The 15,565-nt window shown below is 46.2% G+C and overlaps 2 protein-coding genes across 3 annotated transcripts; both read left to right on the top strand.

Annotated features, from left to right (window-relative positions):
- Nucleotides 1-2,648: 2,648 nt before the first annotated feature.
- Nucleotides 2,649-13,047, top strand: eloa (elongin A). The gene is made up of 12 exons (XM_028400237.1): nt 2,649-2,765; nt 4,975-5,031; nt 5,675-5,787; nt 5,884-6,467; nt 6,945-7,276; nt 9,298-9,409; nt 9,486-9,638; nt 9,727-9,824; nt 10,342-10,522; nt 10,609-10,738; nt 10,821-10,999; nt 11,278-13,047. The coding sequence occupies exons 1-12, from the start codon at nt 2,694-2,696 to the stop codon at nt 11,337-11,339; spliced, it is 2,073 nt and encodes a 690-aa protein (XP_028256038.1). The 5' UTR covers nt 2,649-2,693; the 3' UTR covers nt 11,340-13,047.
- Nucleotides 13,048-13,431: 384 nt separating this feature from the next.
- On the top strand, nt 13,432-15,498 carry pithd1 (PITH (C-terminal proteasome-interacting domain of thioredoxin-like) domain containing 1). 2 transcript variants are annotated; one of them, XM_028399093.1, is made up of 7 exons: nt 13,432-13,550; nt 13,624-13,862; nt 14,257-14,300; nt 14,506-14,583; nt 14,673-14,777; nt 14,885-14,993; nt 15,118-15,498. In XM_028399093.1, the coding sequence occupies exons 2-7, from the start codon at nt 13,662-13,664 to the stop codon at nt 15,217-15,219; spliced, it is 639 nt and encodes a 212-aa protein (XP_028254894.1). In that variant the 5' UTR covers nt 13,432-13,550; nt 13,624-13,661; the 3' UTR covers nt 15,220-15,498. The 2 variants fall into 2 exon arrangements, with proteins under 2 accessions (XP_028254894.1, XP_028254893.1); XM_028399092.1 differs by having other exon boundaries at nt 13,506-13,862.
- Nucleotides 15,499-15,565: the final 67 nt, after the last annotated feature.

The following is a 15,565-nucleotide window of genomic DNA, read 5'->3' as shown; positions in this document are numbered from 1 at the left end:
TGAGGAGGCTGACCCAACAGGGTCAGGGCAGAAGGTCGGCGGAGACGATGAGTCTGACCCACCAGGGTCAGGGCAGAAGGTCGGCGAGGTCGAGGCAGAAGACCCTTCAGGGTCCGGACAGGAAGCCAGAGCCGAAGACGAGGCAGAAGACCCTCCAGGGTCCAGACTGGAGACCGTCGCTGGAGCAGAAGACCCTCCAGGGTCCAGACTGGAAGCCAGAGCCGAAGACGAGGCAGAAGACCCTCCAGGGTCCCGACAGGAAACCAGAGCAGGGGGCCCACCGGGGTCCCGACAGGAAGCCAGAGCCAAGGACCCTCCGGGGTCCGGACAGGATGCCAGAACTGAGGGAGGACCACCGGCGTCGGGACTGAAGACCAGAGGCGAAGGACCATCGGCGTCGGGACTGGGGCTCGGGAGCGGTGGACCACCGGGGTCGGAACTGGGGCTCGGGAGCGAACAGGGGCTCGGGAGCAGTGGACCACTAAGGTCGGGACAGGAACTCGGGAGCGGTGGACCACTAAGGTCGGGACAGGAACTCGGGAGCGGTGGACCACCGAGGTCGGGACAGGAAGCTGGGGACGGAACCCCACCAGGACTAGGACAGGAGACTGGGGACGGAACCCCATGAGGAGTGGAACTCGGGGACGGAACCCCACTAGGACTAGGATAGGAGACTGGGGACGGAACCCCACCAGGATCAGGACTGGGACCCGGAGCTGAGGGTTCATCAGGGCCTGGGCTGGAACCCAGGGTGGAAGACCCTCTAGAGTTCAGAAAGGACACTCCTACAGTCAGTGTCAATGCCGCAAATGTTCCAAGGTATAAAAAATCCACAAGCTCGGCGGATAAATCCTTGGAGGTGGCACCGAAACACCCACCCTCGGGTGGTGCAGGAGAAGACGACGTCTGGAGTCCGCCCTCTGATGGAGCGGGGAGGAGCGACGTCGTCTGGAGCCCTGCTGGCTCCGACGGATCAGGGAGGAGCGACGTCGTCTGGAGTCCGCCTCCTGGCGGAACCGGAAGTGGCGTCGTCGTCGGGAGCCCGCCTCCGGGCAGAACCGGAAGTGGTGACGTCGTCGGGGGCCGCCTCCGGGCGGAACCGGAAGTGGTGACGTCGTCGGGAGCCCACCCCCAGGCGGCACTGGGGAGAACGGCGTCGACTGGAGACTGGGAAACCAGGAGGGCATAAAGGGGGCCACAGGAGCAGTGAACTCCTCCATTTCCTGGAACGCCCCGATGTAATGGATGTGGAGCCAAGGCTCTGTGCTCAGCGCTTGGTCCATGCCAGCTTTCAGTAGCTCTTTCCAGTTCCACAATGTCCCCAGTTGCTGAAGCAGGACAACCCTGCGGTTAACCATCCGCCACATCTCCTTCTCGTCTGTGGGAGGTGAGGGCAGGTTGTCCAACAGGCTTAACTCGGCCTGAACAGTTTCCCTAAGCCGGTAAACCTGGCTCCAGAGGCGCACCATTTTAAATGGTGCCCACTGAAGGCTTCGGCTTTTAACAGCCGCTCTGACCTCTTCCATGTCCGCTGTGTCCTTTTTCTGGCCAGTTCGTAATGTCAGGAGGGTTGTGAGACGGAGGACACAAATGCAGACTTAGGTGAAGGCAAACTCAGTGTTTAATTCAAGCAAGGTTCGGTACACAGGAGTTCAGTCCACGAGGCAGAGGTAATCCAAAAAGGCAAAGGCAAAAAGCAGTAGTCAAGTCCAATCCAAGTCACACACAAGAGCATCAAAAACTTACTCGAAAAGACGTAGGGATAATCACAAGAGCGGAAAGGCTACTTGGACGGCTGTGTCGCATGGAAGACTCACAAGACGAACTGGCAACAAGGGGCAGGAAACACACAGGCTTTATACACAGGAGGGCGGGAAGACAATTGGACACAGGTGAAGCACATTAGGGCGGAGCAGGTAATCACAGGAGGGGGAAGGGAGCACACTTGAGGAAGGGGAAGTAAACAGAACTGAAACACAAGGGGAAGATCGAGTTTCAAAATAAAACAGGAAGTGACTAGTAAAACTAAAACTACTATAAACAGAAAATAAACTACAAAATAAAAGACCTGGCTGAAACCATGACAATCTGTTTGGTTTGTCAGATTGTAACAAATCAGTTTTCATATTTCATAAATAACAAAAACATACCCACTAACCTGAGTACCTTGTCTTTGCCATGGCTATAAACACAGAGTTAACTGGATTGTTGAGCCATCCAGCCACACTGTGGACTCATAATCTGCTCATCGCTGTGCACTGTGGTGGTGGCCAACAATCCAAAACAACAAGACACATTGTTTTTCTACAATTAAGATTAAGAAAGAAAAACCTTTGTTTGTCCCACAATGTGTTTATATGTATGTTGAGGTGGTGTTGAGGCTGACAGAGGCATACAAAGCAGCCATATTTGTAGTCTTTATCAGACTTTAAGCAATATATCTTTTTAAATTCTTGTTTCAGCGAATTAAATTCAGATTGCTACTGCTAGTTATACAATATTTCTCAACTTAGACTGAATGAAAAATATTTTATTGTTCTATAGTTTTATAGTTTTAAGTTTGAGATTTTTTTTCTGATCTTTTTCTGTGACTGCTCACTCCAGACCAACAGGTGGCGCTCCTGCCCCTCTGCGCTGCTGACAAAACACTCAATAAAACTAAACGAAGAAGAAGAGCAGCACCAGCAGTAAATATGGCGGAGGAACTACTGGAAACAGTGGAGAGACTTCAGTCCCGGCTCCTGGACAATCAGGAGCCTCGAAAGGTAAACAGACATCAGGTCGACACGGACGAATTTGGTGTTTAGCACTGACTGTCTTACGACGTGTGGCCGAGGGCGAGAAAATTCCAGGAAACCGCTGACACGACAGCTAGCCAAAAGTCGCAATGGTTTTTAAATAATGCGTTCACAGGCCTCTGTCCGGCTCCGTCTTCTGAGGACTACTTTACTGTTAGCGACGGACATCCGCATTTTATTACGAAACACTCGTCCTGAAACAGTAGTTTGATTTTTGGGGTTGTTGTTGTCATGCATAAAAGTGATTTTGTTATTGAGACATGACAGAAATGAAAAAAAAAATCATAATTTAAAAATTGAAAACACACCAGTGCAACTGACACAATCTATACAGTGACACATAAAACACACCACTGGGTTATTCAAGTAAATTTATCATAATTTTCTTTATATTTATGTTTTTAAGTACACTGATAGTGACTTCCTAAATATTTGTCAAAATGATATAGTTATATAATATTGGGGCATTTGCCATAACATTGTTATCAACAGCTGTCAACAACTATGACTGACTTATTAATCAATTACAGTAAAAAAAAACCTTTCCAATCATAACACTTCATGGATTTATTTATTGAACAGATTGCCTTTCTGCTGAGTTTGTCTTACAGTATCAGTATTTCCGACAGCCCGTGAATGCACCACGGGAGACGTCACAATAATTATGGGGTTTTAACTTGTTATAATGTACTTATTAAACCTTTATTCTACACTAGGAACGACACACGTCGGCTGACTGAAATACCCGCGTGTAAATGATTTATTAGGCGATAAAACGGTGACAACATTTTATCTGCAAACCCCCAAAACTCGGGGCCAGAGTAGCCGTTAGCCGAGCAGCTAACCAGTGCTGACAGATGAGCTCCCTGCAGGCCTCTAATGTTACACACACACACACAGATTCACGGTAAAGTGAAGTTACCTCACAGCTGCACATGAACGCACCACGTTCTGCTGGTAACACGTCTGGAAGTAAAAGAATCATATTGAACAGCGGCGGGGCAGGGTGGCCTTTGTTCAGCTGAAATGTAACAAAGCAGCCCCAGTGTGTGTGTGTGTGTGTGTGTGTGTGTGTGTGTGTGTGTGTGTGTGATGGGCAGGTTTATCTAATATATACTAAAACATGGCACTTTGGGTCAGATAATCATTCATCCCCATCCCTCGCCGCTGTGATTCTCCCTGCAGCGGCTCAGAAGTTTCATTTTTAAACCAGCAGAAAGGAAAACAAATGAGACTGTTTCATGCAAATGTGTGCAAACTAGTTTAAAATGAATGAATGAATGGGATTTGGTGTCAGCAGTAACACAGCAAACACACTTGAATAGACCAAGGCCAGCCGCATATCCTCCAGCTGTACCTGTGTTGTAATTAATTGATTCTTTTTTAAAAATTCTGTTGTGTTGACATAACAGAAGCAATGATGGAATAATATGGTCTAAAATATTGTTTCATAAGTAGTTAATCTTCTTAAATACCACCCATATTCCAGTGTGTGCTCTCATCATGCAAACATGCTCCTTCCAAAATCTGTTTTATTAAAACATTATTGATGATTAATGATCAGAATTTAGATTTCATGTGATGTCGTCTCTTCCCTGTGGATCATTTTTTGTGTCTCATGGTTTACTTTGATCTACACACCTCAGCTGGATTATTATAAATTATTATGTATTGTTTATTTGTTTTGTGGGTGTGTTGCACCCTCAGCTTTGTCTGTCAGGTGCAGGTCCACCCTGCAAATATTTGCTTCCCCAGCTGTCTGTAGCTGCTCCAGTGTAGAGCTTTAGTTGTTAGACTGTGGGCTATAATACTGACATGCTACATGTCAGCCTGTGGTCTGTGTGTTGTAGTGAAGCCGGTGCTGCCTCGTTGGTAGCTCGTCTGTCACAGAAGCTTCACAGGCTGGAGCACTAAAACTGATCCGGCCTCAGAGCAGCTGCAGCTGTGCTCACAAGCAGCAGCTGAATGCTGTCAGAGATAAGTCTTTTTAACTGAATGAGGGGCTGTGAATGCATCATGCAAAGTGTCATGTTATCGCTCCATTAGTGTCTGCAGAGGCGTCCATGTATAAAGACAGAAGGAATGCAAAGCTCACTTACTGTAAACGAGTAAAACTCCACAGCAGAATCACGATGCTGAATCTTCTTCTAATGTTGTTTGTCGTTTGTTCTTCCAGCTCCTGAAGACTCTGAAAAGGCTGGGGGAGCTTCCCATGACTGTGGACATACTGGTGGTACGTGTTTATTGATTTATTAGAGGCTAAAGCTGCAGGAGGGAACTTGCCAAACCCTCTGAAGTAGTCTCTGGTTCTTCTTCAGTCCTGTCACATTTTAAAGGTAGGGTAGGAGATTTTGAAAACTCAGTGAGAGTCAGCCAGATTTCGAAAGTAAACACACGCCCCTTTCTCTCGGAGCTCACCCCGAAGCCACGCCTCCCAATCACATGGACGCGCATTACCTGAAGACGAGCTGCGGTCTGTGACTTCGGCCATCATGCACGTACCTCTCTGGTGCGCGCAGAGCAGGAAGAGAGTGACAACCAGCAAATACTCCGCGCAGGGTCCACCCGGAGGATTGGCTGATGTTTTTAGTGTTTTATAGCTTCCACAGATGTTTAATATTAAGCGAAACTGCCGAACTGATTGGTTGCTATCGGATTGTAAAGAGAAGTTACACTAATTTAACAAAAAGTGCATCAGAATGAAATCTCCTACCCTACCTTTAAGTCAGTGTGCGCTCACTGTCCACACTGACTAAAAGTCCACATGCATGTCTGTGTGCATTATAACACACTTACAGTAACATGAATAATACTAATAATAACTCAAATTTTAGCTTTAGAGAACAAAACTAAACTAAGTTTTTGTTCTGTCATAGGAAACCGGAGTGGGGAAGACTGTGAACTCTTTCAGGAAACATGACGCAGCAGGAGAGGTGGCAAAAACCCTGGTAGCCAAATGGAAGAAACTGGTTCCTCAGTCTGCAGACAGGTACCTGCAGCGCCTCTCTGCCTCCACATGCCGTGAGTTTAAAATGGGCTGAGGAAGCTGATGTGAAAATATTCTCTCCACGTGTTTCTGTTTCAGACCCAACAGCCACGCCAAAGAGGCGTCCCGGTCACACACACACTCTCAAGGCCGAGAGGCTGTCAGCGGAGGAGGAGGAGGTTACAAACGTCCCCGGGAGCCTTCTCCTGAGGAAGAGCACTCTTATGTGGAAGAGGAGGAAGAGGAGGAAAGAGGCTACCACACCAACTACTCCCCCTCGCCTCCTCGGCACGACCAGTACAGCCCCCCGCAGCGAGGAGGTTATCAGTCAGACGAATACGAGACCCCTGAGCCCAGCCCTCCTCCACTTCCTCCTCCTCCGATTCGCAAAGAAGTCCGGCATGCCAAACCAAGCAAAGAGCACAGCAAGAACCACCACCACCACCACGGCGACAGGAACAGAGACGAGGAGCGGCGGCAACGCCATGCTCAGACAAGTAGTGACCGAGGAGGAGGAGGAGGAGGAGGAGGAGGTGGCGGCGGCGACAATAATGATGGTGAGGGAAGAAAACACAGTGGGGACAGAGACAGGCAACACAGTCCAGTTCAGAAGTCCGCCAAGCACAGTAGAAAGTCCACCACACACGACAGGAAGGAGGAGAAGAAGAAAGGAGGAGAGGAAGGTGAGTGCGATGCCCACAGAGAGCACAGATCCTCCAAAAAATGATGATGATGTGTCCATTTGTGCAGCTCTGTGTGTCTGTGTGTGTGTTTTATCACCATGGATCACAAACTGTGGCCACAACCAAGACTGACATCCTGTACCACATACATGAGAAGCTGTAGAGTCATCATTGAGTAACAGGAAGTGAACACAGATGACAAGAGAAGAATGCTTTGCTTCATTTCTGTGTGTGCTGGTAGAGTTCATTGTTAAGGGACAGAAGCTGAGAAAGTCCAGGGAGGTCCTGGTCTTTAGACCATGTCACAATCTGGTTTAATGACGGCAACAAAAGTGATACTACAAGTAAAAACCTTAAACTTAAAGTTCTTCTTTTGTCACAATATCACCTGAGATCTCAGATTAAAAAAAGACACACACTGTGTTATCCCTGTGCTTTCGATTTTCCCATGATTCCCTTCATCCTCTGTGTTTCCAGGTCGGCCACGAGCACCGAAAGACTCTTCGCCAAAAGAGGAGGAGGAGGTCTTTGAGACTCCCACCATGTCCTTTGAGTCCTTTCTTAACTACGACGCCCCAACGCCTCTCAAGAAGAAGAAGAAGCCAGTATCGTCGTCGTCACACAATCGGCCGTCTCACACCACCTCCTCTACGTCGTCTTCCCATCGTACCCGCAGTCCTCCGCCCGTGTCCTCCTCTTCTTCTTCCTCTTCCAAAGGGAACAAAGCGAACGGCACTCAGAGCACCAAGAGGCCTCACTCAGGCTCAAGGTCATCAGCTGCGACGCCGACACCAGAAAAACGCAAGAGGGTGAGAACTGAAAGAGCTTTTTTACTTCAATAAACATCAGTCTAGGGCTGGGCAATTAACCGAAAATATATCGAAACCGACATTTAGACGCTCTAACCGACGTAATCTTACTCATGTCGGTTAATTCGGGTATTGCTTTTCTGTGATGTTTGTAGAGCTTGTTACATATCCAGAGGACAGAGAAATCTGTCCATCGTGTTCCAGAGGTGGCAAGAACGAAAACAAACTTTTCATACTTCACGAGAAACGTGTGTGTAGTCGTCACACGGCTCTCCCACTGCAGCGTGCAGCGCATATCACACATACAGGTTCTTACGTTTCGCTGCTGAACGTCGGCAGAAGCAGCAGTTTAGGTGAACGTTTGAAGCGGAGACATTTCAGAAACAAGCAAAACCGAGAAATCCCAAATAGAAGCAACATCTTCCTCCTCCCCCGCTTGACATGTTCACCTAAACTGCTGCTTCTGCCGTTCAGCAGCGTAACGTCAAAACCTGTGTGTGTGTGTGTGCGCTGCAGTGGGAGGACTGAATGAGGAGGTCTGCACACATGTTTCTCATGAATTATGAAAAGTTCGGGCCGAAACGAACTTTGTCTTTGTTCTTGCCACGTCAGAACCACCAATATATTTCTCTGTTCTAGTGGAGTATGTAACAAGTTTAAGTCATGTGACTGGGTCTGCGTTCACTCAAAGCGAAGCTGACGTTGAGCATATTTAACTACCCCCCCCCCCCCCAAAAAAAAAAAAATCTTTCATTAATCGTTAATCGAGGGAAAAAGCTTCAATTAATCGTGATATTGATTTTAAGTAACATCGCCCAGCCCTACATCAGTCCAGACTGAAAGATAGAATCACAGTGTTGTGTTGAAAAGTTAATTCTTAATTGTCAAGTTAGCAGTTTGAAGTCAACCACTACTGTTTGCTCTAACAAATACGTTCATTGTTCAATTCAATTCAATTCAATTCAGTTTTATTTATATAGCGCATATTACAATCAGAAATTGTCTCAAAGCGCTTCACAGGAACTCAGAGCATGACACCCAGAACCCGAACCCCCCTAAGAGCACTGTGGCAAGGAAAAACTCTCTTTAAGAGGAAGAAACCTTGAGCAGGACCCGTCAACTTAACCAGTCCTGCTGCTAGTCGGCCGGGTAGAGGAGGAGAAGAGAAGGAGACAGGACAGAGAGGATGAAGGAGAGAGAGAGAGGAGCAAACATGATACAAACATGGTATAGTACAGAGCAAACATGACAGCAAGATGAAACAGTGATTATATTATAATGGATATATATATATATATATATCATCAGTCCATAAGTAGTAATAGTGATTTGGTAGCAAAGATGAGCAGCAGGGGCTAGTGAAGTCGATGAGCACAGGAGAGATCAGGGGCCAGACTGCAGGTCAGTATGCAGGTCTTGAGACCTGCAAAGAGAGAGAGCGAGAGCGAGGCACAAAACTATGAGGAAGACAGTAAACACAGATTATGAGACGATATTACCAGTATGAGCCAGACTAAGGAGAGTAGAGGAGAGGTCAGAGGGTGAGGGGGAAACTGCTCAGTGGATCATGTTTGTGCCCCCCGACAACGTAGGCCTAGCTGTGCTATGCTGCTCTAGGCCTACGTTGCCTACGTTCATCACATCTGTGAGTGTTTGACTGCTGGAAACTGAGCTGTGCTTTTATTTTGTACAGTTAGTTTTGTTTCCTAGCGACAGCAGAAAGAGCAGTAACCTTGTACATATCAAAAACTTTCCTTTTCTTTCTCTAACATTTATTGCCCACAGGAACACCTCAAACTTTTTACATAATCACTCAAAGAAGTTGGCTACACATGCATGTAATGAGAGCTGCATAGCTCCTCGCTTTCTACCTGCCACAAACTGATCAATCGATCCTTGACTGCAGAAAGAAAGTGAGAAAGTTCCCTGAAGTGGCAAAACAGGACAGTTTCTGGATAAAGCTCTTATTCTGAAAGGTGTCCTGTTTATTTTAGTGTATTGTTTGTTGTTGTCGTGTGCAGGTTGTAGAAGCAGCCCCAACTCTTCCTGAGATTCCTCTGCCGGCAATTCAGCCCAACTACAGACCTCTGCCCTCCATTGATGTCACGCCGCTGTCCCCACAGAGACGCAAAGGTGCAGCAAAGTCCTCACCTCCAAATCGAACACTAGCTGTGTTTATATTCTAACACGTTTCCTCCTTTACGTTCAGTTCCTGTCTGCAATGACGAGGAGGACGCTGGCTTCACAGGGAAACGGTTCAACTCCAAGATGGTGGTGTACTCGGGATCGAAAACCTCCTACCTGCCCAGGATGATGACCCTGTACGAGCAGTGCATCCGTGTGCTGCAGAACAACATCGACTGTGAGTTCAGATCATGAGCTGCAACACTGAGCCTGCAGGGGGCAGTAAAGCTCTCAACTGAACAGCGGTGCCTTTGTGTCCCTTTCAGCCATCGCTGAGGTAGGAGGAGTTCCGTTTGAGATCCTGGAACCGGTTCTGGAGCGATGTACTCCAGAGCAGCTGTACCGCATCGAGCAGAGCAACCAGGTGTGTAAACAGAAACTTTTAATGAGGCGTTTCTTTCTTTCTTTCTTTCTTTCTTTCTTTCTTTCTTTCTTGTCTTTCTCCACTGCCGGAACATCCCCACAAGGAACTTTTAGGGCAGTTTCTCAGAAGAGAAAATACTGAAAGTCCCTGAAGGCAGTGATTGGTCAAATGAATAGTGAGAAACGGAGCGAGGAAGTGATTTGTTGGCTCAAGGGGACGTTTGATATTTGACTTCATTGGAACCATAAAGGTTCCAAAGAACTTTTTACCTGCAGTGGAAACAGCTGTTGTTATCAATGAGTAAGAAAGGTCTTCGTTAAGTTTTAAGTTTTAATAACACATACAGACAGACGTGTGTATTTTATTTGGCTTGATGTAGCAAAGTGTCCCACGTGGCCATGATGCTGTTTGTTTCCCTTTTTGCCTCCATTTTTCTGGCCGATGCACATGTCAGGTTAAGCTGCAGCAGATGTTGCTGTCCTGGTTTTTACTTCCTCTTTCTGTTCCCTCTTCTCAGTGGTTCACGGAGGACTCTGATGAGCTCTGGATGCGTCACTGTCAGCGCGACTTCAAGCAGGAGACTCCTCAGGAGTACGAGTCCTGGAGGGAGATGTACCTGAGGCTGCACGAGGAGCGCGAGGAGCGGCTGAGGAGGCTGACCCAGAACATCAGCTCGGCACATGCCAATAAACCCAAAGGTAGGACCGGTTGGTCACGAGTGGCGCCTGGATGCTTGAATATGAGTTTTTAACTTGGAGTGTTTTTGTTTTTTAACTCCTGTCAGGGCGGCAGGTTAAGATGGCATATGTGAATTCAGTTGCTAAGCCGCCACGTGACGTTCGCCGCCGCCAGGAGAAATTTGGCACCAGCAGTTCATCGTCAGCTGCATCCATTGCAGCAGCAGCTCCCATCAAGTGACTATATACACAAGTAGCAACATGCTACAGATGCTAATCTGACGCTGAAACTAATGTTCCCTCTTCCTGTGTCCTTCAGAGTGAGACCGGTTGTCACAAACTACGCAAACGAATCCAGCCACTCTTCTTTGCAATTTAACCCTTCTCCCAGCTCATCCCGCTCTGCAGCACCAGGTGGAGCGGGTGGAGGTGGAGCAGGAGGAGGAGCAGGAGCAGCAGGGGGAGCACACGCTGCCCGTGACAAGCCACAGGTCAAAAGTAAGTCTGCGGTCTGTAAGCCCCGTTCACACTGGAGAAAGTTAATCCTGCAAGAGTAGGATTGTATCTGGATAGTCTTTAAACTAGATACGTTCAGACCTATTTTCAAATCTGGCTCTCACACACACACACACGTGTCCGCACTCAATCCAGTTTAATCCGGCTTGTTGGCAGTCCTCCAAACCACTAGGTGGCGTCTTGTAATATACAGAGTCCGTTAACATGTGTTTTTGATCTGCTCCTTTACTCTTTCTGACCTCCTCTCCCTGTTTCCACAGAAATCGCCCCCATGATGGCCAAAACTATCAAAGCATTCAAGAACCGGTTCTCCCGTCGATAGTGTGAAAGAGACTAAATGTATTTTATGAATTCCAGCTATGTTTTTAATTTATCAGAATTTTACTGGACCCCTACACACACATACACAGACACACACACATCACTCTTATCCTGACTCTCCAAACATATCACAGGAACTTTACAGTATTGGTGAAAAAAATGGTTGACTTTTATTTTGGGAAGACTTCTTGTTTTGGGAGTCTTTAAGTATTTAAATCCTAACATGACAGTCAAACTTTGCAACGTTTAGAGACCTTAGTTGGCAGATTTTTTACAGGATGCAAAGGACAAACACGGTCTGTTACCGTTTTTTTGTTTTGTTTTCACACATTTTAAAGATATCATGTCTGAATTTAGGGGCTCCATCCTTTAAAATCGTGAATTTTTGGGATACGTTCGGTTGGGGAGAATACTCAGAGTGGTACACAGCTGGTGTGAGGGTACAGGCCTCACATTGGGACGCAGATTAGATTCTGTGTTTGAAAGCTCAGCATAAACACAGCTAGCCCGCCTCTGTAAAAACAGCTGCAGCATAGCTTCTTAATTTAATCTGTACAAAAACTGATACCAAAAATTGTCAGTTTGTAGAGTTGCATGCTGAGTTGGCCAGGAGCTGTTACCAAGGCAACCAGCAGAGACACCAGACATCGTGCTAAGAAGGGAGAAGCACCTGATGATATGTAGAATATTCAGTATATTATTGTGTTTCCCTCGACTTACTAAGATGTTTTAAGTTTTAGAGATGGTGACATGAAAGGCTGATGATGATGATGAGGGAAGACTACTGGTGTCATGTGACCCTACTGTGGCAGGAAACAGAACGAAGACACGCAACACCTGAGTATCCACAAGTTTTTCTCCTCCTTTCACCTGTTTCTAAGCCTGAATGTTAGCATCCATGCAGCAGCGCCCTCTCTGGTTACGTGTTGTATAACACACCAGGATGCAAAATCGGCAATTTTACTGTTCAGTTTTTGTGCGGTTTTAAAGACGAAGTGTTAATTAGTGAGTTTTAGAGAGGCCGTTTTTGTTACCATTGAGCGAAGCCAGGCTAGCCGTTTCCCTCTGTTCTAGCCTCTGTGCTAAGCTAGCAGCATATTTATTGTGTCAAAATGAGTTGTATCAATCTCTCTTTAGGATCATTTTCAAATGTCAAAGTTTTTTTTTCTTAAAGATGGAGAAAAGTGTTTTTTTTCTTTCTCTATTTAAGGAGCAGTCATTTGTTTTGTTTTCCTTCATGACCAAATGATAGGCTACACTACATGTGTCTCTTGCATGATGCGCCTCCTGAGACGTTCAACTGGCCGGTGGAAGCTTTTTAAAATGTGCATATTTAATCTTGTTTGGCCTGGTGAATTTTTTTCAGTGTATAGGACTAATATGACATCAGTGAACACACACAAACACTGTGTAAAATTCTTTCTGTCCCTTCGGTGGCTTCAGATCCAGTTTTCTTGCTGTCGAGTGTGTGTGTGTGTGTGTGTGTGTCCTTGTATCTATCTGCTTCACTGTGAGAAACAGCTCGGGTGAAGGAAGATAATGAGGAATAAGTTAATAGGACATCTGCAGCTTCAGTCCAATTTGATGTATTTATTTTAAACACTGGGACCTGGCACCCCACAACGGAAGTAGATTAAATATTGTAATTTTATTAGATTTTAATTAATGTTATATGGTCATTTTTATTAAAATTGACTTTTTCCCTGAAACCCTGTCTGTGTCAAAATGTGTTATTTTAGTTAGTTTATGTTTCTGTTAATAATTTTATTAGACAGTGTTTTAATTTATGATCTGATTATTAAAAACAGTTCTTTAATATTGGTTAAATAAGTTAAACGCATATAAATATGTTTTTTTTGTTTATATTGGCTTTTTTGGTTGGGCCTCAATAATAAACGTAAATAAAAAAATAAATAATAAACTCATAAAATGAAAGCGTTCTCACGTCAACGTTTTGCAACACTGTTGACGTTTGACGGCAGAGAGTTCAGAGCCAATCAGAGAGCGCGTCGCTTGTGTTTTGCTCCTCATGTAAGTAAAGTGACTACAATGGTGTAGAGGAGGATTTCCTGCAGCGGCCATTTTCTCTTCAAAATAAAATTACCACCATATATTTTTTATAAGGAGCATATTATTTTGAAAGTCTTCAGCGGAAGTACTTTTATAACGTCATTACGCTTGACGCAGAAGTCAGAGCGTCTCACGCTGCGAAGTAAAACTTGCTGACCTCATTTCACCTGATATAAAACTGCGCTTTCTGAACCGTCATCTTTATTTTCTTGCAGCGGTCCGTCACGGCAAAGCAGCGGGCTTTAGCTCCACGATGTCCGGGCACGGCCACGGTCATGGTGGGCATGGGCACGGCTGCGGGTGCGAGGGTGAGCATGAGCCCGCGGAGAGGGGCCTGGAGTACGGACTGTACCGGCGGATCGACCTGGAGAAGCTGCAGTGTCTGAACGAGAGCAGGGACGGGGACGGGAAGCTGGTGTTCAAACCGTGGGATCAGCGGAACGAGCGAAACAAGGTAACCCCAGCTCAGCACTCCTTTCACGGTCAGGATGCCGCCCGAGCGGCGCTGGCTTTGCTGGAGTGTGGGGGCTGTTGCTGCTGCTGGCTCCACATGGTTTTGCGACTGCGCAGTTACACAAACAAACACAAGTTCAGGCATGGATGTGAGGGTTGCGCCATAAAATGACCAAAAGAGGCAGATCATTAGCACAAAGAGACACTAATTGACCACCAGTTCTTTAAAATTGCCTTAAAAGCAAAACTAAGCGAAACTAAATGGCCTGAATGAGACAAACTGACCAAATATGACCATAAATAAAGACAAAATGACTACAAAGAAAGGCAGAATGAACATAAAGACACTAGAATTATTTATACACAGTCTCACTCTGTTGTTTTTCTTCTTGCAGTATGTTGAAAGTGACACAGATGAAGAGCTGCTGTTCAACATCCCGTAAGTCCCACTGTCAACATCATCATCATCAGCACCATGATCTGGAACCTTATCATGAACACGTCTGTCATTTAGCTGCAGAGCTGCACACGTCTCAGCCATGTTAAATCAACCTCTGCTTTGCTTTTGCCTCGGCGTCTGTATCGGTGTCGGATGCAGCGTCCTCTCTCTGATTGTTGCTGTGTTTTTGTTTTTTCTCTTTCAGTTTCACCGGCAGCGTGAAGCTGAAGGGCATCATCATCTCTGGAGAAGACGACGACACTCATCCGGCTGAGATACGACTGTGAGTGTCTCATCAGGAGTCACAGACGTAAAAATGTTGATTTAAATGTTGCTTTTGTTTGATTAAATTTCCGATGTTTTTTGGTCTAGATACAAGAACATCCCACAGATGTCCTTTGACGACACCGGCAGAGAACCTGAACAGGCATTCAGACTAAACAGAGACCCCATGGCTCAGCTGGAGTACCCGACAAAGTGAGACAGCAGTACAGACACAGGCTTATCAGTTCTTATGAGTGTGGTTGTGTACGCCATGCCGTCATGTTGAACTAAGGTGTTTCCTCTCATGTCATTATGTCTAGAATTGCACGTTTTTCCAATGTTCAGCACCTCTCCATCCACATCTCGAAGAACTTTGGAGCCGAGAACACCCGTGTGTACTACATCGGTCTCAGAGGAGAGTATTCAGAGGTCAGTCTGAACAGAACCCCATCCTTTTCTGAACAGACCTTTAGGGTTCTTGCATGATGTCATGGTCAGTCTGTAAAAGATTTGTGCTCGCTGACAATCATCTTTATCTCTGTGTGCATTTAAGGCTCACAGGCACGAAGTGACGATCTGTAACTACGAGGCGGTGGCCAGGCCCGCAGATCACAAAGTGGAGAGCATCATCCCACAAACTAACATCATTTCCTGAGAGCTTTGAAGAGCTCGGGAGGAGGAAGAAGAAGAAGAAGAAGAAGAAGAAGAGGAGGTTGAGGAACGGTTTCAGTGATGTCTGTTGTCATTGACGCACGTCAGTCAAAGATGGGCTCAGCTCTGCATACTGGCAGGTTGTTCGAGCTTGACCAGGACTGAGCACTGATGTCTGAAGAGCTATGTGCTTCAGGCATGTCTGGGAAGTGCCAGGAGTGAAGACTGAATGTGGGCAAAATGCTTTATAAAATAAATAAATGCATGAAACATGTGGCACTCATACGGTCTGCTGTTCTCACTCTAAACTGCAAACACACTGAAGGCTGGAAATTAAATGAATTATCTCC

Source organism: Parambassis ranga, chromosome 2 (genome assembly GCF_900634625.1).
Source record: "Parambassis ranga chromosome 2, fParRan2.1, whole genome shotgun sequence".
NCBI classification, from domain to species: Eukaryota; Metazoa; Chordata; class Actinopteri; family Ambassidae; genus Parambassis; species Parambassis ranga.
This window is presented reverse-complemented; position numbering and strand designations above follow the sequence as displayed.